At 36.8% G+C, this 21,729-nt stretch overlaps 1 protein-coding gene across 11 annotated transcripts in view; it reads left to right on the top strand.

Moving 5' to 3' along the window:
* KDM4C (lysine demethylase 4C) overlaps positions 1 to 21,729 on the top strand; it is a 263,533-nt gene that overhangs the window by 6,840 nt on the left and 234,964 nt on the right. For 9 of the 11 annotated variants that reach the window (XR_007904638.1, XR_007904639.1, XM_051788242.1 and 6 more), the window contains 3 exons: positions 11,039 to 11,203; positions 15,658 to 15,833; positions 18,635 to 18,749. Coding sequence is in view for 9 of the 11 variants with exons in the window: in XM_051788242.1 (XP_051644202.1) it covers positions 11,060 to 11,203; positions 15,658 to 15,833; positions 18,635 to 18,749 (435 nt within the window). In the remaining 2 variants the exon portion in view is untranslated. Of the gene's footprint in view, positions 1 to 11,038; positions 11,204 to 15,657; positions 15,834 to 18,168; positions 18,413 to 18,634; positions 18,800 to 21,729 lie in introns of those variants that run through there. The other 2 variants (XM_051788250.1, XM_051788246.1) reach the window with 2 other exon arrangements.

The raw sequence follows: 21,729 nt of genomic DNA, 5'->3' as shown, positions 1-21,729 counted from the left end.
ACATAACTGCGCAAAAACAAATTACATTGAGAATTAACTGTTTGCATGCTTGGTAATAGTTGAACATACAGACTGTGCTTTTATGTTTTCAATTACCTAAAAGTAATTCCTATAGCTAATCATGGGCCATGACTTCATGTAGTATCTTGCATCTTTGAATTAACTTTGTCAAACAATATGGGGAGTTGCATGGTACCTACTTAGAGATTATGCTAAAAGCTTTAAAAATGATATAAGAAAATGCAGAAGTGAATATACCCTGGTGTGTTTACCTGTGTTGCAGATAAAATTGCTGCTTACACTATTGTAGATTAAGACATGGTTTCCTACTAGTTTCCTTTTCAGCTCTTGCAGAGATGGTAGTACAAACATCTTTATTTTGCAAAACAGGGTATGCAAACAGGAGGTTACAGGAGCTAATAATAATTTTCTTCAGATTTTGTCAATAAAGTGTTTTTATTGAATGATTCCTAAAAAATGGCAGGTAGTACTTCATAATGTGAATGCTTATCTTGTATTTTTTTAGTTTGAAAACTTTTGTATCTGACAACTGCTTTCAGATATATTACTTCATGTTTTTCAGATCAGCCTCAAGAAAAATGTTGTGACTTTTTGTGCATGCCTTTCTGTGGACAAAGTTATTTTCTTGTTATTAACTGTTTAAAAAAAATTCTCGGAGTTAATTCTTCCTCAAATGCTTGTTGTCCCATAGTTAGCATGGTTGAAAATTTGCAAAGAAAAAGGGAAGAATGTGTGTGTTAGCTAATTTATCTGTGGGAAGCGATGACCTTCAGAGATTTGATCTCTTCCTTCTTTTTCTCTTTTACTGGAGCTTACTTTGTGTGATTTGTTTAATTTGGATTGCTGAGTAAAGGTTGTGGATGTTGATATTTTATGTATTAAAACACACTGAAATAATAAATAATCTTATCTTTCAAAATATGAGCACGACGCAGGTATGACATGAGTGGTCTGTAGTTACTTAGCACTTTGCCATGTTAGCTAATAATTTTGTGTATAGTGCAGTAGACAGAGCTGGCTGTGCTTTTCTGCCTTTCTTGTTCAGCAATGCTTTCAGTAGAGGGGCCAAAGTGGGCAGTCAAGAGATGCCTCCCACAAAGCATCTTTGGAAGAAATAATTTATCAATATTTTGTCTTGTGTCTTAAAGTCAGAAAGTTTTGGTTACCTGTTGCTGATGAGTGGATCTCAAAGTACTGGATTGTTCATCTTACACTAGAAGGAAAAAGAGAAACAATACTGTAATAATGAAAGTTGGTTTCATGTAGTGAAGGCTGCAGGTTTTTGCGCATTTTAACCAACTACAAATTAACACATGCTGTTTTTCTAGCGTGTTTCATTCTGGTTTAGTATTTTCTAGTTTTGTGAATTGGCGTTATGCTTGTAATTTGATTAAACACAGTTGCTAGTTTGGATTTCTGTGATAGGTATCAAATAAATAGAACTTGGAAGATATTTTCCAATTCTGGGAATAATGTATTCTGTGTTCTTCTGAGGGTGTGGAGAATTCTGCATCAAAGAACAGTGTTTAACTGATAACTCTTCCACCAATACATTTTATTTAGTATTTTGACACCTTTAACAGTATGGCAAGTTATAGGAATTACAATGTTTTGGCAGGGGAGGCTTGAAATTGTAGCTGCCTGGTACTAATTTGGATAGTTAAGCTTCAGTTGACTGTGGTATGGTGTAGAAGTTCTTCTCTTTTCTTAGGATACAGAAGAAACAGTTCTGTAGATTCTGCACTTAGCAAACAATCACGCAGAATACAATGTGTGATCAAGCATGTAATATGGTACACTTCTGTTCTTCAGTATCAGATCTGTTATGTTTATACAGGCTATGCTGTTCAAATATTACAGGAGTTATTTAAAAAGCACTTTTCCCTGTCATCATAAGTGGTGAAATGTGTTTGCATCTTGGAGTATGTAAAGAATTGTAGCATAAATTAGATTTCGTCTTGATGTATGTGAGCTTTTCTAGTGTTGAACTCTGGTGTTTTGGTTTACATTCAGTAGGTTTCTTGGGCCATTTACTGGCATAGATGTGGATGGCTGAACTTTGCTGACCTCACGTTTTCACTGCTGTAGTATTAAGACAAATATAGCATTATTATACTCCTGGCTGAGAGTTTGAACAAGGCCTTACAAAGGCTATAAACTCTTTAAAAGGAGGATCAGGTTCTTTAACCGAGCTACTGGCTTTTTGGCTGGCATCTTTGACAAACTACATGCTTGTATTTTATCTAAATTTTGAGTTCTTTAATCAGATATCTTTCAAGACATAGGCAAACTACTTGGTCACCAAGAAATTGAAGCTTTATGGACAGGCTTTGCAGTTTATTGGATCAGGTTCATAGCTTGGGCTTGTTTGGCTAGAGCTTTCCCATAATTATCTAAAAAAGTTTCTTCCAGTGTTAACAAAGTACTAATGCATGCTAATTTGAGTGGAGTATATAATTTATTTACATTGCCCTCTGCTTTTCTAGATAGTAATGGGCATTTTTTCCAAGTGCAGTACTGTCTTGCAAGGGGATAGAAAATGACTGATTACAATGCTGGTATTAGGGATTTAAAATAAGTGTAAAATTTCCCTGTGTATGTATTACTTGTCTTTCTGTTTCATAATGTGCAGCCTAAATGGGCATATTGCCCATTTATTTTTATAACTAGGTATTTACTAATGTCTTGCACATTTTCATTGTGTAGTAGTAAACAAGAACTTTGAAAGTTTTATTTCTCAGGTTGTACAGCTTTGTAATATCAGAAAATAAGTAGTTATGCATACACCTCAGTGTAATAGTTGAGTCAGTGATAGTGTGATTGCAGTGTGGATTTTACATTAGAATGGCCTCTTAGCAGTTATGCTCTTGTCTGCAAAAGGACCTCTGAAAGCCTCTTAACTCTTAAACTCAACTGTACATTATGCTCTCTTATCTTAATGATTTGACTAGGGTATAACTGAATTTTTGCATGTGAGAAAAAGAACAAAAGTAGGCATTGTTTGGAGAAAGTATATAGGATCCTTGAATTCCAAAAAGTCCTTCAGAGAATTACTATTGTGTTAGAAGTTAAGAGAATTTAATTGTAAGGCCAACATTTTCTGGATGGTTTGTTTTTTGTGGTAAATTTAAAACCTGTAACTCAGTACTGATGCTTTCTGTTTCAGATTGGCATTTGTAATGAACAAATGCAATAATTGAATGTGAAATGAATTTAAGAAGTTCCCACTGATAGATCGTAGTTGTAAAGGTGTTAAATTACTAAGAAATCTTAAAATGAGTAGCAGCATCTAATAAATGGACTTCTAGCATAACAATTACTGCATAGCCTTTATGATCTTTCTGCCTCTTACACTAAGGATGCTATATAGTAGAAACTGTTCAAGGCATGTTTGTACAAATACTGTGCTTATCAAAGAGCAGTTTTACACAGTAAGTTAATGAAAAGGCACTTTTTACTGTGGAAGAAGAGTACTAGAGGAGCACGGACTGGACAGTTTATTTGCACCGAAAGAAGCTGACTGGTCTGTGTGGTCATTGCTTAGGGGCCTAAGATGCATGGAAGCAGGTAGATAAAAGATCCTGTGAAATACAGGATTTGTATTTTTCATACTGCAGTGAAGCTGGGCAAAAATTCTGCCTTTCCAATACTGTACCTGTGTTCATGATGAGTTGAAAGTTATTCTGCTTGTGATAGATTGAACTTCATCACCATACAATTCAGTTATATGCTTGCGTCTTGTCTTAATTCCAACGAAGCAGAAGAATAATTTTGTTGGTATATTTGCAAACAGGATTTTAGGAATCTGGTGGCCAGAGAAGAATGCTGATGTGTGATTGTGGAAGCTAACATGAGTAAATCACTGGTTATTAATTTGATTAACAATCTTTAACTTAATTTCTTCATTGTGGCTAGGTGCTAGAATATATTCAGTTTGTTTGGTACCTTCCTGTTTTTAAAGCAACTCAGCTATTAAAACTGGTATATTTTGGTGAGATGTTTTAGTTAAGAGGAATGTTTATCATACCAATTCATATCATAATAAGCTTGCTGTGGCTGGTGCTTGAAATCAGACACTGGTCAAAATCATCTTGCAGCTTTTCTGGTAGCTGAACTACTTGGATATGTCTTTTTCTTGTCTTACTGCTTTGCAGAAGGAACGTAGGAAGTCAGATGTATTTCAGACTTACACTGCTTCAACTTAGACAAATTTAATTCCAAAGGAGATAGAGCATCAGGTTTGTTGGAACACATCCAGGCACTGTTGTTTCTTAAGTTCTGCACCTATAGGCAAAACTAGGACAACAAGGTTGATATTAGGTTTCCTTTTGACACTGGCTTTCTATATGGATGATTTAATTTAATAAGTTTACATAGCAAGTGGTTAACTTAATTGGTAAATCAGTATATGGAAATGCTTTTGGAAATGGGCATCATCTGTGATGTAGTGGAAGGTGATATAGGTCGTATCTGTCACTGTGTGCTTTTATGAGTTGGCAGAATTAATATTAATTTGTGACTAACTTTTTGTGTTTAGCTGTGCAGCTGCAGTGTTTAACTTACAGCAGTAGGCGGGAATAGTTTAGAATCAGAGAACTGTGGAGATTGGAAGAGATGTCTGAAGATCATCCTGTCCAATCTCCCCGCACAAAGCAGGCTCAGCTGCAGTGGATTGTTCAGAAAGTGTTGAACTGGCGTTCTTTTTAGGAATGGTGCTCCTAATTCAGTGTTCCCACCGAGACTCTCCGAACCACACGCCTCTCTCTCGCTCCCTTTTCCCCTCCCCCTTCCCACTGCTGGGGGAAGGAGTTGAGAATTGGAGGCATAAAAGTGAAGATCACGGGTTGAGATAAGAATAAGTTATTGGAAACGGAAATGAGATGAAACCAAACACTAAGGCAACAATATTATTAACAAAAGTGTACAGAAAGAGAAAATTATTCACATGCAAAAAATGCTCACTGTAATGCTCACAATAAACAAATATCACCCCTTCTCCTTGGAAGAGAGTCCCTTCCCTCTGCCCCTGGCAATGACTTGAGGTGGTATTGAATACCATCTGAGTCCTCCCAGCTACTGCAAAAAAATTAACCCCATCCTGGCCGGAACCAGGACAACTGGCTTTTGAATATCTCCAAGGAGGCACATTCCACAGCCTCTCTGGGTGACCTCATCCAGTGTATGACCACCCTCACAGTGAGAAACTGTTTTCTGATATTCAGATGAAATTTCCTCTGTTTCAGTTTGTGGCAGTTGCCATTTGTCTTGTGTCCTGATTTTGTCTGGGAGAGAGTTAATTTTTTCTTAGCTGGTACAGTGCTGTGTTTTGGATTCAGTGTGAAAATAATGCTGATAAACGCACTAATGTTTTGATTGTTGCCAAGCAGTGCTTACCCTAAGTCAAGGATTTTTCAGTGTCTCATGCTTTTCCAGTGAGGAGCTGAATGAAAACCTGGGAGGGAGCTTACCAGGACAGCTGATCTGAACTGCTAAAGGGATATTCCATAGCATGAAATATCATGCCAGTATATAAACTGGGAGAGTTACTCTGAAGAGTGGCTGACTGTGGTTTGGGCATGGGTTTGGCATCAATCAGCAGATGATGAACAACTGTATTGTGCATCACTTGTTTTTCTTGGGCTTTCTCTATATCTCTCTGTGATGATAATAAAAGTAAATTTTACTTTGTTTCAATTAAGCTGTTCTGATCTCAACCCATGAGTTTTACTTTGTTCCCTGATTCTCCTCCTGGGTAAGTGAATGATGGTACTTAGTTGCAGATTGGGGTTAAACCATGACATCCATTGTTGGGCAGGAAGGATTGAGATAACCAGAGATCTGACCAGAGCATGTTGAAACAAAGGTGTTATAAGCAATTAATTGTATTCGTTTAATAGTTGCTGGTTACAATGTTGATTTATTTGCTATGAGAGCTGTTGTGCTTGTTCTCAGAGGTGTGTTGTGTAATTACTTGCAGTACCCTGTGGTGCTGTTTGTCCTGCAGGGGCCTTAGCTAAGATTATAATTTGGGTGTACTCTGTAGTATTGGATTATGATGTGAATGTTGTGGGTTGGGAAACTAATCTGGTATTTGTATTCAGTATTGCAGTCACCTCTGTACTTTGGGAGTCATCTACTGGGCATGATGAATAATCACGCCTTTGGCCTTTTCTCCAATTTATGGGGGAGATAGCTTCCTACATTTTTTTTCTTTCTTTCCTTCCTTCTCATAAAGGCTTCTTACAGTAGCATTTAAGAATTTTAAAGATTTTGGAATATGTTTTAAGTACCCTTGAAACCAACTTGGTCCTTTTGCTAGGAGACAGCATGTTACTGCATATGGTTCAGGTCTTGTTTAAGGTTACACGTGTTTAAGAATATCAGCCAGTAATCTGCCCCAAGGCTGGATGGTTATGAGTGACAGGGTGGGATGGTGTGGGCAAGTGCCTAGGACAGTGGAGCACCTCTAGTGTTTAGGAACCTTGGCTCTGAATAAGTGCAAAATCCAGAAAAAAAATAGTAAAATATTTGGAAGAGATGAGCTATCACCCTAGAAGTTTCAGAGAGACCCAGATGTGCTGTGGCCCTGCCCAGGCTGACCGAGCCCTGTTCACCGGTGCTCAGTTCTGGTGGTAGGGAGGGGGAAGGTCTCCAGGTCTGACAACAGAGCAGCAGCCTCACAGATGCTCCAGCCCTGGTGATAGGCCAACATGTGCTGGTGTCAGTTGCCCATGTACAGAAAAATAAATGCGTGTGAAAGTCACCTTGTAAAAGAGCTTTAGTAAAGGAGGACAAGGTGTGCAAAGAGGGTGAAGCACCAGGAACATTGTGGCAGCCATTACCAGGGCTATCACAGGAACGGGAGGAAGAGACAAAAGAGGTAACTGTCCTATCCTTCAGTGAGCTGCAGGAGATATGAAACGATTTCAACTGTTGTGTCAGTGCATGTATTGCCACCTGGCTGCTCCGATGCTGGAAAAATGGGGCTAGCAGTTTGGAATTAAAAGGTAAGAAAACCAAGCAACTGGGAAACCTGTTGTCTTCTGATCCACAGTTAATTTAGTTTCCAGTGGGTTAAAACATGACATCTTGTCACTTGGCACCACTGAAGAAAACCTGCTTCCCTCTTTTGCAGTCATCCACTGGTGAGACCACCTCTGGAGTGCTCCATCCACATCTGCAGTCCTCAGCACAGGGAGGACATTGACCCATTGGAGCAAGTCCAGAGGAGGACCATGAAGATGATTAGAGGGATGGAAATCCTCTCCTGTTAGGAAAGACTAGAAGAATTACGATTGTTCAGCCTAGAGAAGAAAAGGCTCTGTGATGACCTTTTTGTGGCCCTTCAGTACCTGAAAGGGGCTACAGGAAGGCTGGAGGGAGACTTTTTACAAGGGCGTGTAGTGATAGGAAAAGACGGAACGACTGAAAGGATGTTATTTTAGATTGGATATTAGGAAGAAACTTATCTGCTGAGGGTGGTGAGGCACTGGAACAGGGTGTGGACTCCCCATCCCTTTAAGTTTCCAAGGCCGAGTTGGATAGGGCTCTGAGCAACTTGATCTAGTGGGTGGCATCCCTGCCCCTGGCAGGGAGGTTAAAACCTAAATGACCTTTAAGGTTCCTTCCAGCCCAAGACATTCTATGGTTCTGTGATTCTGTGGTCTGATTAGGTGTTTATACACATAGGTAAGAGCCTTCTCTTCTCTAGGCTGAATCATCCCAGCTCTCTGAGCCTGCCTTCATGAGGGAGATGCTCCAGTCCGTTTGTCATAGTCATGGTGCTTTTTGTTGCATGCTTGCTAGCTCCATATTGTGCTTGTATTGGGAAGCCCAAAACTAGGCACAACACTCTGGGCATGCCCTCACCAGTGCTGAGTAAAATGGAAGGATCACCTTAATTTATCTGCTATCAGCCTCCCTCCCGGTGCAGCCCAGGACACAGTTAACCACATCTGCTTCATGGGAATGTTGCTGGCTTGTGTTTGATTTGGTGTCCAAAACTCCCAAAGGCCTTTTCAGCAAAGCTGCTTTCCAGCCTTCAGCCCCCATCATGTACCCCGTATGCCTGGAGTCGTTCCTCTCCAAGTGCGGGACTGCTCTTCCCCTTGTTGAGCTTCACAAGGTTCCTGCCAGCCCATTTTCTCCAGCCTGTCAAGGTCCCTCTGGATGGCAGCATGACCCACTGGCCTATCAGCCAATCTTCTAGTGTAGTATTGTTTACAAGTACCACATTGAATTAAGCAGAAATAGTTGCTCTGATAAGGCTTAGACATGTCTGAGAAGATGTGAGTGTGGTGAGACAACAATTCAGTTATTGGTTAACTGAAAATAATTCCAGCTGTTATTGTTTGCAACATACTCCCTCTCCCCATTAAAGTTAGTGCATTTAGAATCCTTGGCTTGGTTTGGGAATGCTAGATTTGGTACTAGGCAGGTAAGTCCTTTCTGTTCATTAAAGCAAAGAATATTAGTGATGTTGAAGACAAATTCATAAGCGGATGCTGAAGTAATTTGCTTTATAAGAAAAACCAAACCAAGCAACAATAGAATAACTCTTCTATGCCCCCTTCCTCCCCTCTCATTCATTTCCCCTTCTCTCTCCTCTTCCCCTGCAAAGTGCCCCAGAACCTCACTGACACTTGCAGAATACAGAAAGAATTAAAGGAAGGATTTTTGCGTATGTACTATGATGAAATAACTACTGAGTGCTGGCTGTCTTGTTTACAGTCAGTGGAATGGATTGAAAGATGTAAAATGGTGAATAACGGAGGACTGCTAATTTTTTTCGCAGTGAAGAAATACCCAAGGGTTTGGTTGTTAGAGGGAGGTGTGTGTATGTGTATTTCAGTGATGTATATACTTATTTAATATATTTAAGGTGAAAGCCTAAAAGGTGATTTTGTGAAGGGAAGGCACATATCCTGTTTGATTACATTTCCATTGTCACTTTGCTGTAAGTGAACCATTACAAATAGTAAACACTCTCTATTGCACTTTGCAGTGAAGGAAAACATAGCTTCACCTTTGGTCATAAATCCAAGTTTCATTTTCCTGGGACTGGTCACATCAGAAAGATTATATGTGGAACTTCAATAGATGGGAATAAATAAAGGATGTATTGTATACAAGCCAGCTGTTTACTACTGAGGGAAGTTATCTCACACATGTCAAGGTATATTTGTCTATATGGACATGGTAATTTAAATGCAAAAGTACCCTCAAATTAAAGTGGTACTGATTTTTGGAATGGGAAAGTGTCATGATTTAACCCCAGATTGCAAAGGAGTCACTTCCCACCCCACCTCCAGTGGGGAGAATTGGAAAAATAAAGTAAAACTTGTGGATTGAGATAAGAACAGTTTAATAATTGAAACAAAATAAAATACACTGCTATCACTTACAATGAAAAGAAGAGAGAGAGGGACAAGCGATGCTCACAGTTGCCCACCATCCGCTGAGTGATGCCCAGCCCGTTCCCAGGCAGCTCTTGGCCCGTCATGGCTAAATCCCTAGTTTATATACTGGGCATGGTGTTCTATGGCATGGAGTAACCCAGTTGGAATGTGGTGTCCCAACCATGCTCCTTCCCTGTGTCTTCTGCCCCTACTCACTCTCATGGCATGGGAAGCCTTGATTGAGAGTAAGCAGTGCTTAGCAACAACCGAAACATCATGTTATCAACTCTATTCTCATACTGAATGCAAAACCATAGCACTGTGCCAGCTGTCAGAAAGAAGATTAACTCTATCTCAACCAAAAGCTGGACACACAGTTGCAGCAGTCTAGTTAATTTAAATTCAAACAGGGATGGAATATAGTGTAGGGAGGGGAATAGGATGTTGCTGAAGATGGGAATGTGGGTAAAGAAATGCAATTAATTGCTAAGAATGGAAAGTGATATGCTGGGTGAATTTGGGACGCAAAATGAGAGGAAAAATAAAGATCCAAAAAGCAGACTAAATTTTGAAATACTCATAGGACCATGAAGCATGGAAAGACGTAAAGGCATCTTATCTTGCACATACAGCTTTCTTGTGCAGTGATTCATACAAAGCTAGAAGAGACATGAAGCTAATGAAATCAGCGACTAATACACTGACGTGCAAGCAAAGTGTATAGTTACAGTGTGTGGCCTAAAAAAAGATGGTTGCATGCATTTTGCAGATGTAGAAAATGAGGGAATGAATTATGTGCTCACAAAAGCGAAATCAGTAAAAAACTAGTCACAGCTGAGTTATTTGTATTCTGGGATGAGCTTTTTTGTAAGATTAGTGAAGAATTTGGTGAACAATAGATCACACATGGTGATATATACCTGGAAATTGCAACACCCTCTGAAGATAATGTATATGTCAGTTACCTAAAGATCAGTCCTTTCATGAGTACTATATCTTGGTATGAAATAGAAATATGACTTTTTTTACTCATCCTCAGTGTAGAAATGGAAATAAGAGGAAATGCTGATTTTATGTGTATCACTTGCGTACTGTTTTCTGCTGCAGAGCTTTCAGAGAATGAGGAGTACTGTATAGTTTTGTTGTTAAAGTGCTAATGTGAGACCTGGGAAATAAAGTGCTTTTTCTCTGTATTTGCAGTGTGAGTGGGAAAGTGTGTAGTTGCTGTTTACCATTTACTAAATGATAATAGTGATATTTTATCAAACGTGGTTTTGTTACTCTAGATTGTGCCTATGTAATGTAACTCTCTAGACAGGGAGCATGCAGATGGATCTACACAGAAGATGCCAGGTTAAGTTGAGAAAACATGCTGTATAAATAGAGGTATGGACTGAACTGTGTACATATTACTTACAACAGAGTTTGTGCTGAGTATTCTTAAAAGAGTAAAGTGAAAAAGTAAACATTTGTTTTGTGCCTTTTATACTAGCTTGGGCAGATGATTTTAGAAACTTTTTTTCATGTCTGAAACCAAGTATGTTGAATCTCAGCATTTGTTTTACAGATTATATTCTACAGTGTATGTAATTTTTTTCTTTTTTTTTCTTTGTTTAAAGCTGGATTGAAAGTGAATCAGAATGGCTGCTGTCATCTCAGATAGTCCTCCGAACCCAAGCTGCAAAATCATGACTTTTAGGCCTTCAATGGATGAATTCAGGGAATTCAACAAATACTTAGCGTACATGGAATCACAGGGTGCTCATAGGGCTGGAGTTGCAAAGGTAACGTAGAAGGAAGATTGATCCTAATACCTGTTCTCCTAGTATTTGTATTTTGCTGATTACAATTCGTGACCTTTTTAGTTTCTGACATTCTAAATGATTTTCAGTGAATAGGTGCTGATTTGTTACTGTTTTAAGGAAGAACCTTTCAGTATCTCTGATGTTTTGTGCAGACTAATGAGGATGATGTGTACTGTTTTCTAACTGTTAATTGTTTACAAGTTTACAGTAGCAAAATAGGATCTCATTTTGTGTAGGTTTAAACTAGTTTTTGTCAAATCAGAACTAAACAGGTAGTTGACAGTGTAAATTAAAGTAATCTTGAACAGGTGTTGAACCTGATCTTTTAGGGTTATGTAAAGCTTTACTGGAGCAAATAATCCCAGTACAGTCAATAACGACGTATGTGAGGCACTGTTTAAATGGAAATAGTTTTCTTTTTAAGGGTGATCATGTTATCTCTTTATTAATGAGCATTGGAGGGACACTATCTGCGATTGTATTGCCCATTGAACGTGTGCACATCCAGGACCTTACAGCAGGTGTCCCTCCCCTCACAGAGAGTGATTGTTAGAGGTTAAGTCTGATGTAATTTAGTGATACGTCACAAAAGTGTTTACACTGTATCTGTTTTGCTGCCTTTCAAATCAGCAGCACCCGGTGCAGGTCCAGAAGTACTAGCTTAATTATTGTAAGTGCTTAGCCATCTCCATCACTGGGTTTTTAAGCAAATGTTGCATAGTCAAGACATTTAGAATCTGAGAGAAGAGAAACAAGACTTGCAATTCTTGGTTTTCCCCTGCCCACTCCTTCATCCTACTTCCTGTAAAGCAAAGCAAAACTGAACTCCTAACACTTGGGAAACCTTGTATGTTATTTGATTTTTTTTTTTTCTATTTCTGAGGATAGAGTACATACTGGTCATAGTCTCAAACTCTTCTCTGCAAACAGAAGTAGAAATTTGATAAATAGACAACAGTGGAAAACCTGAGCTGAATTTTTCCTATATTCAACTGTCTGTATTATGGAACCTATTTGTTTGTGTGGGGATGAACTATTGCACTCCTTTCATTTTGGACAGTAAATTTCAAATGCATTGTAGTGACATCATCTTGCTTTCTTGAATAGCATCTCTTGCTGTTTTTAGTCTGACAGTTACTTGCTATGTATTACTACTTTGTCTTGAGAATTCTGAGTTCTGTTTTTCACTATATTCTGGTATATCTCAAAAGAATTCATAAATAAAAATAAACCAACTAAATATTTTTTAAAACAAGTCTTAGCAAGTGAATAATTCATGCTGCAAAGGGATATTTTCTGGGTTTTGGAAATTAATTTTAAAATAACAAGAAAAAATACATTTTTTCTGTTTTGATAGTAATATAAAATTACCTTACAAAGAACCTAATTTTTCTGAAGTCTAGCATGTACTGAAGTATTAATGTGAAGAGAATAACAACTACCAGAAGAACTATATGCATATGCAGAAACAGTAATTTAACTTCTGAACAGAGAACACAATCACAATAGGTGTATCCAACACTTTAGGTTAAATGTGAAGGTGTAAGGGGAGAAGACCTGTTACCTGAGTAGGAGAATATGTGTACGTTAATTGGGATAAAATTACTGTAAGGCTTGCACGTATTGGAGGAGGGAGGGACTATGAAAAATAAAACATTAAAAAAACCACAACGACCCCATAAGTTCCTAATACTATGTCTGGAACAAGTGATTAAGGTACTAGATAAGCAATATTGGCAAAAAAATCACCATTAGGCTTTTGAAAGTCTGGAATGAGCTTTAGGCATAAAAAAAAAAAAGTATTTTAGTCTTACTGTTACAGAGAGTCCAAGACTTGGAAAACAAGGACTGGAAAGAATGGAACAAATGAAAAGCAAGGCACACTGATAGATTAATTGGTCTTTACTGGAATAAGAGTTGTTTTGAAGTCTCAAAGTGAATTTATATAGAGCAAAATAGTTAAATTAATTTTCAGTCACATCGGCAAGTAGAAAAGTAATTTTGGAATATTATGCTGAAAATAGATATTGACAAGTGCAAGAAAACCAATTTTCAGAGGAATTGGGGAGAAGTAGTTACACAGAAATAGTAGACAGTGCCATTCAGAGTCAGATGTACAACAGGAGATTACCAGTGTATGAAAGAGGATTTAACAGAAATGTATGTGTTGAGAGCACTCTGCAGTAACCTCAGTAGTACTAAAGTGCTGTCTTCATGGAGGAGACTGATATAACTAAGACATCTGTATCTAAATCTGAATGCATATCACACTAGACAGTATTAATATGCTTAAGATCTTTGATAAATGGATAAATAAATAAGTAAATGAGAAAGTCTTACCTTAGGTTTTTCCTTTTTCATATTTGAGCTTTCAAAAACTTGATTGATGAATTTGATCTAAGTTGCTTCAATTGAATAAACCTAACTTGCCTGACTTTGAAGAGGTTATTTTTACTAAAGGGAATATGTAGAGGCTTCAGTGGGACAGGTCACAGAGATCTGGTCATTATTTCCAGCTCTTACACTGTCTAATGCCTGTCGCTTTGGACATGATATTTTAACATTTTCAGTCCTTGTCCTAATCTTTGTTAGAAAATGCAAATTCTTTGGGCAGGAGCTCTATTTTTATTTTCTTTTAAAGTGGTACTTTGCTTATTGATCCCCAGACAATTCACTTCTTTAACCACTACACTAATTACAACAGCAATAAACACACTCCGGTTAGCTGGAAGGAGATACTTTGAACCTGTATTCACAAAAATATTTTTATTGCTTAAAACACACTGACCTTGAATTAAGTAGGATAATGCAAATATTGCTTTTCAGTATTCTTATAGTTGAACCAAACCTACAACTTTATGCTTAATAATCATGAAAATGGAAATCTCTGTGCACGTATTTGATTTCTATGCATATATTCTGGATGCATGGCTTCTCAATGCATCAAACTAACTTCAGACTAACATTCTGTATTTTATTGATGTGCATATAATTTAAGATTTCTGTGAAAGAAGTAAGTAGGAATCACAAGATGATTCGCTTACTTTTTTTCTCTAAAAGCAATCAACTTGCTAAGCAGTCCCTGTACAGCGGAAGTCCTATGGAAGCTGAGAAGGAAAAAAGGAAAAGAGGGAGTTGCATTTATGTAAAAACTGCATAAAAATGTTTGAATTAAAAACTTTAGGTTTGGAAGTATGTTGTTTTCTTAAAACTTTTCTTCAGCTTGATGTTTGTCCTTTGCTTTATGCTTGTTAGCACAAATGGTCTTGACTGGATTTCTTTGAGGAATAAACTGTTTGAGTACATTGGCATTACAATTTGCCTATTTGTGACTTGTGAAAAGTTGATTTGAGCATGGCAGAAAAGAATGAATATAATGAGTGATTCAAAAAACATGGCATTGAGCCTTTGGACAAGTAAAAGTTCAAAACAAAAACCAGACCAAAAATATATATATAAAAATTTTCTGTTCCTGTGTTTTATAAGTGATGCAGTTAACATTAGAGAGTTATCTGTTTTCAGGTAAAATAATACATGCAAAGAATGTTCAAAATTACACAGCCCTGTTAAAAAACACTGGTGTTACTACAGTCTTCTTTGAAATTCTTAGTGACTATTGCTAACACTTTGGAATCTGCTGAGTAGTTCTCATAGACTGTGAGCAATTTTGTGGTACTTGAAATAAATATGTTAACTTTACAATTAGTAAATCTGCACATAGCTTTAATCTTCAATTATGAGGATTAAATCATGTAATTATAAAAGCTAATATATCTAAATTAGTGCAAACTCTTACTATTAACAGAGTTGCATCCTGCAGCGTTATGGGGAGTGAGTTGCACAGGCTCTCAAATCTTAAGGTCTCTAAAATAGCTATACTTTTTTCACTTTTCAGTAAAAAATAAAGTTATATATACTGTTTATACCAAATAACATTTAGACGGGGGAGTGCCAGTTTTTTGTATGAGTATTTTAATTGGCGATAAAAATTTTATATCTTTGAATCGTTAGATTTGAAAAAGAATCAAAGATCATTGAGTCCAACCATTGACCTTACACCACCATGTTCACCACTAAGCTATATCCCCAAATGCAACATCCATGCATTTTTTAACACTAAATATGTATCATACCATGGATTCTGAACTATTTTTCAATTGTAAGGCTTTCTAAAACATGTTTGCACAGTTGTCTTTGATTGAATTGCTGTAGATGAGCAAGTTGCTGCTTGTGAATTGAGGTGATACTATCCCTATTTTGAGTTGCTTTCTACATTATCTAGGAGCACTTCAATTAGTTAGTGTGAAACAGCTGGTAAGCAAGTGTTCATTTGATCATGTGGTCATATTTGACTGGTTCTTTCAATTTTTTCCAGGATGTTTTGAACTGATACAGCAACTGTGATGTCCTGTGTTTTATTTTTGAATTTAAAGGTTATCCCACCAAAGGAGTGGAAGCCAAGAAAACATTATAATGATATTGAAGATTTGGTGATTCCTGCTCCAATTCAACAGATAGTCACTGGCCAGTCGGGGCTTTTCACACAGTACAACATTCAGAAAAAACCCATGACAGTGAAGGAGTTCAAGCAACTGGCCAACAGTGACAAGTATGTATGTCTTGCTTAGAAAGACAAATATTTATCTTCACATATTGTGATTTCTTTGAATTGTGCAAGGCAAGTGGTGGTTTTTTTTTTACTTTTTTCCTGGCTCCTAGGGGTACAACAATGTGAATATTGTTTTTGTTTGTGTTATTGAAGGCATCTGATACCATGACAGCAAGAAAGCATCTAGAAAACCTGAGACATGATGCTTTCTGTCTGCCTTTTTTCTTTCTGTTCTAAAAGATGCTTATGTAGAAAATAGTGAAGATAATACAGACTAACATCTGAGTTTTAATTTGATTACACCTATTCATGTTTAATATTTAATTCCTAGATACTGGAATGGCCTATCATCATGTAATTCTGAAAAAAACCCAGCATCTTTTTTAACGTGTCCAGAAGTTTAGCATTAATCTAAGAGAACTTAGCTGCATCTAGTGAATGTTTATGTTTTAGTTATGGATATTCTGGGAGAGTTTATAGAGGGCTCAGCACTGTACTGAAAAGTTTCAAATTGGTGAGCATTCCAAGAAGAGGGAACGGATAGAAGGAATTCTTCCTTGTCCTTTTGACCACATGGAAAGAATACATTTTACTTCTGTATTTTCTCAAAACTGAGTGGAAATAGTTTCTGGGAGGTGAGTCAAAGCATCTTAGAGAGAAAAGATATTTGAATAGAGGAAGGTAACGCTGCCTTAGTTTAAAGCAAGGTTTGTCTCATAAGTTAATTAAGGAATTAAGATGTAAGAAGAGAAGCTACTGTCAAGATCAGGACAAACTAGGACATGAAAAGTTTTTAAGGAGACTCATCAGCAATTGTGTCCCATGATATCCATGCCTTTACAATAGTGCAAAATGGATAATCTTTTTTCTTCAATTAAAATGGATTGGTATTCCCACCCTTATATTACTTGTGAAAAATTGTGTTTATCACACTTACAGTACTCTTTCTCTGTTAAGTGGGAGTGGGAACCTATCTTGTAGTTTTTAAAATTGTTTAGTAACTGTTAAAGATGGGAATAGGACATAAGAACTCTGTGGTATCTGATGTCATTTTCAATTATACTTTTTCATCGATGTTAGAAAGTTTACATTTTGTTAACCTATAATAAACTGAGACACTAATTTGTTAAAATAGTTTCATAATGCAAAACTGTGAAGATTTTAGTATGTATCATGATGTTTATTATTCTTTATTATGGACGCTATATTGGAAGTGTTTCTGATTTCAGTTTTCCTGGTTTTTACTGAAATCAGATGTCAACTTAATTTCATAGACAAAATTAAGAACTGTTGGGACGGCTTCTTATTTATTACTAGTTGTAGGTTGTTCTAAATATTCATCACTGCTCTTGAGAAAATGTGTCATATAACCTCCCATGACACTCTAAGTCTGTATTAAACTATCAGGTAGCTGAGAGCCTCTGTTCTCCCATAAAAATAATTTTGTTCCTTAATGGAGAAGACTTATCTGTTAATGACGCTTTTCTTGACTATTGTGATGTTATCTATTTCCTTTGAGTAAGAGAGAAGTACCTTGAACATCTAAATTAAATCATAGTTGCCCTTAAAAAGATCATGTGTACTCAGTCTAATGGATTTCATCTCTTATTTGTTTAGACATGTGCAACTCACCATTGAACCAAAATACTTCTCTACTTGACCTCTGGGAAATAAGGGCATAGCTGCATCCTGTAATCAAGGAGTTCATGTATGCATATTTCTCAGTGCCAAGCAGAAATAAACAATCTGATTTCTGGAGCTATATCATGAAGAATAATAAACAACTCTCTTGCTGAGAATGCTGTGGTTAAGATGATTTTTGTTAAGTTTTTTTGTCTCTGTTAAGAGTTATTACATGGTGTAAGTCTACCTGGTCTCCTTAAGTCTTGTATGTTTGGATTTTCTTGTCAGTTGTTCAGGTGTAGCATGTTGGCAGTTCTAATATGAAACTTCATTTCTCAGTGTTGGAGTAAAGGGGGAACAAGTTTTCTTTTCTAAAGACCTGAATATGGGAGAACAGAGGTCTGACAAAGGATCCTGAGGCAAAGCTATTGATAGATGTTTCTATGGTAGAGTGCTTGTGTTGTGTTCCCACAAGATTTTACGAGTAACCTCCTAGAACTATATACATAATATGTTTAAGCATGTGTTTATTAGGTACCTTCAATTAAGCGTATAAGTATGGTATCTTTTGCTGTTATAAAGGAGTAAAAAGTCCCTTAAATATTTTTTCTCTGCATTGTAGAATTTTTGGTATCAATTGTTTGAAATATTGCAACTTTCTGGAAAGGTTTTACTGGGGAAGAAAGAAGAGAAGAAAGTACTGGTCTTGCCTGGCAGGGCTGATGCATGGGCTGATTTTGTAAGTTTGAGCTGTTCTGAGGCAGGCTTACGCAAGACCTATATCTGTGTCTTTGCAGAACTGGTGGTGAGGTAGGAAAATAATAAATACTTGTTAATTGCATGACTTTTCCATGCGTGTTTTTTTACGGAAGGGAAATGAAAGGGAAGGGTTCAACCTGAGGACAGTCAGTAGATGTCCTGATTAGCTGCTGGAGACTGAAGCAAATGTTGTTTGGGTAGGTGGATAACTTCACTTACTGGGGCTGTCAGGCAGAAGGTTCCATGATATGGTTAATTATGACACTAAGAAGTCAGGACAAGTAGTAATTCCTCTGTTTTGAAAAATTTGAAATAAACTGATCTCTTAGAATTCAATTTTCAGGTTCAGATGCATAGTCCATTGTGAAGGTGGTTGTTGAAAGACTGTGATGAACCTTTGCCTACCTCTTCCTTTACAGATACCGCACCCCAAGATACACAGATTACGAAGATCTGGAGCGTAAATACTGGAGAAACTTGACTTTTGTGGCACCAATTTATGGAGCAGATATCAATGGGAGCATTTATGATGAAGTATGCATAGCTTTTTATGAAGTTTGTGTCTTCCCGCCCTCTTTTAAAGGGTACTGTACTTAAAGGATACAGTCTTGTTTTATGACGGTGAATCTGTCTTTTGAAATCTTTGTGTTACTCACTTTAAAGACTCTAAGAAAGGTTGAAATTAACTCTACACCTGCAAGAGTTAGACAGTTCTGTCTTTAGACGGTAGAATATTGTTACTCTTCCAGATCATGACTCCTCCCTTTCTTCACTTTGAACTCTCCAGAACTTTAAGATTACTTCCAACTTATTTATTTGTTTATTAACATTTTAGTATGTATTTTCTGTGTGCTTACGTGGAAATTTAGAAATATTTTAAATAGCTTTTACTTTAAAATTAAAAGATGAGATACTTACATTTCTTCCTCTTTCGCTGAGGAATATGATTAAAATAGTTGTACTTTATACATGTTTGGAATGCCTGCAGTTTCCTGGAAATGTGCTTACACTTACTGTTTACCTTTCAGTTGAAACAGACAAAATTGAAATTTCCTAAGGAAATAAATGTTGCTGGTTACTTGCCAAGATCTCTATGGATAATAAAGGGACTCTTAGCACAAATCTCATTATCCAAAGAATTACACAATAGTCATTGATATCTGTTAGGCTATGTAAGTAACGATAGGAGCTAGATTTTGGAGGGATTTTCTAAGTAATCAGACTAACAGAAGAAATATTAGCATTTCAGAAAAAAATTGAGGATTTAAAAAATACAGGGCAAATTTTAAAAGAATCTACCATGTGTGGAGTTCTTGATGTTCTATGTAACTGCCTTCTCCGATCGTTAAAAAAAAAAGTATGATTTCCCTGTGGCAGATGGTCTGAGGCTCTACTAGTATTTCACATTTCTTCACAGAAGACAGATTACTTGAGAACTGTCCAAAGATAAATATGGTCAGCCAATATGGCTGAAGGCAATTCAATTTTTGCACTGAGTATGTGATCTTTGAAACATAGCTATAGATGTCCAGTGGTCTATTGTTTAGAGAAAGTAGCAAGTCCAAATTCTGTTGTGTGTCCAAATAGCTATTTTAAAAAATAAGTTAGAGAATAATTGAAGATTCTAATTTGGAATGTTTTGGCAAAGAGACATTCTAGATGGCTGTTGCTTTGTAAAGACTGAAATAAGGCACAGGAAAACAGTCTTTGTTTCAAGAAATAGAAGTTTGCCCCTTTTCTTCTCTGATTTTTTTTCTTATACTTATGGTATAACTTTTCACAAATATATGCTTTGTTTTGATTATGTTTGCTTTCGTCTTCAGTATCTTAAGTTTGCTGTTGCATGAGCAACATTTCCAAAGAAATGAATGCAGTAACATCCAATTTGGAAATGCTGACTGGTCAAAGAGAAGGTCAGAGATTTCATTCTCATGGAGTTGCACTCATTAGATTGGGAAGCTGAGGAAGGGAGGTCAGAAAAAAAAGCAAATGGGGAAGTGAGCAGGGCAGCATTCAGAGATCCTAACTCAGATGCTATATGCATAGGAGAAGGAAACGAAGCACTGAAATGAAGTTGCAGAGAGTGGGGAAGAAAGCAATAAAAAGTAGACTAAAAAAACCTTGATGTGTGTGATAAAATGGGTACTATTTAAATATATATAACAAAGGAGAAATGTTAGTGAGAGGAATTGACATTGAGGAATGTGAGCAGACTTGAGCAGTTAATGTCAGCCACTGTGATGGTATACAGCCCAGTGATGTATAAAGGAAAAGAAGGAAGAAAACTCTGGTACCAAGCTGTTGGTGAGAAAGTTACAGTGATCAAAATGTTGTCTTAGAATAATTTTACCACAGTTACTTCTTGGCCAGCAGATGGTGTACTTGCACAACTAATATTTTTCATGTTTTAATGCATGAAGATAGTGCTAAGAAAAGATCTTCTTGAATCTGTTTGAAATTAGAGGTTGTTCTTATGTTTTGTTCGGTTTCCTTCGGGATTGTCATTATTTGTGGAAAGGAGATGAATACAAATTACTGACATTTTTGGCACCATAGGGCAGAAAGGGAACGATAGGATTAATTTATCATAGCAGCCTATTTGCGAGAAACAAAACAAATGCATACCTTCTACAAAATGCATTTTAAAGAAAAAAGATTGTTAGAGGTGTTACATTTAAGGTAAGTATCTGACAGAGTTCTAGGTGGAAAACCACAAGGAACTTAGTGAAAATGTGGTTTATATGTCTACATGGGTCATCAAAATTAGTGAGAAATACTACTGTGCTGTAAATCCGTATTCTTCAGTTTAACAGTTTACAAATTACGTTTTCTTTTCCATTGGTGACAGTCAATTTTATATTGAGACATCTATATCTGAAGCATGATGAAGCCTTAATTTTTACTATTAGTATTATTTAAGAAACATACTGTTGCTTGTGGAATCCAGCACTTTGCTTGCATTGTGCCAGAGAGATCATAGATTTTGTAGTATTTGATTTTTTTAAAACCAGAGGATGACAGGTTCTGAGGGGGTTGGAAGATGGGGCAAAGTTATAAAGCCTGTGTTACATGGAACAGAAAAAGAACTCACAAACCAAACAAAAGAAGAACAAAGCTATCAATGCATGCTTTGAAATTTGACAATTACCATCAATGATTTAAAGTTTACCTTTGTGATATTTTAATTATTCCAGAATCTTTGTTATTTATTTAAAATATCTTGACATCTTTGAATTCAGATTAAGTCTTTACAAATAAGGAAATAATCTATGAGAACAAGTGTTCTGTGCACTCTATAGAGCTTTATAGAAAATAAATTCCAAGTCAAGGTTTGCTTGAAATATTATTCTGTCCTGTATACATTCTAATTGCTGTTACATTTAATTGCAGTACTTTGTAGGATAATGACAATGTAGGTGACTCAGGAAAAATCGTGACCCCTACATTGACTGATCTAGCTACTAGGTGGGGAAAATCTTCCTAGTTTCAAAGGTCCAGAGAAAAGTGACTGATT

Source organism: Manacus candei, unplaced genomic scaffold, assembly GCF_025592945.1.
Source record: "Manacus candei isolate 608988 ecotype Guabito, Panama unplaced genomic scaffold, ASM2559294v1 h1tg000024l, whole genome shotgun sequence".
NCBI classification, from domain to species: Eukaryota; Metazoa; Chordata; class Aves; order Passeriformes; family Pipridae; genus Manacus; species Manacus candei.
This window is presented reverse-complemented; position numbering and strand designations above follow the sequence as displayed.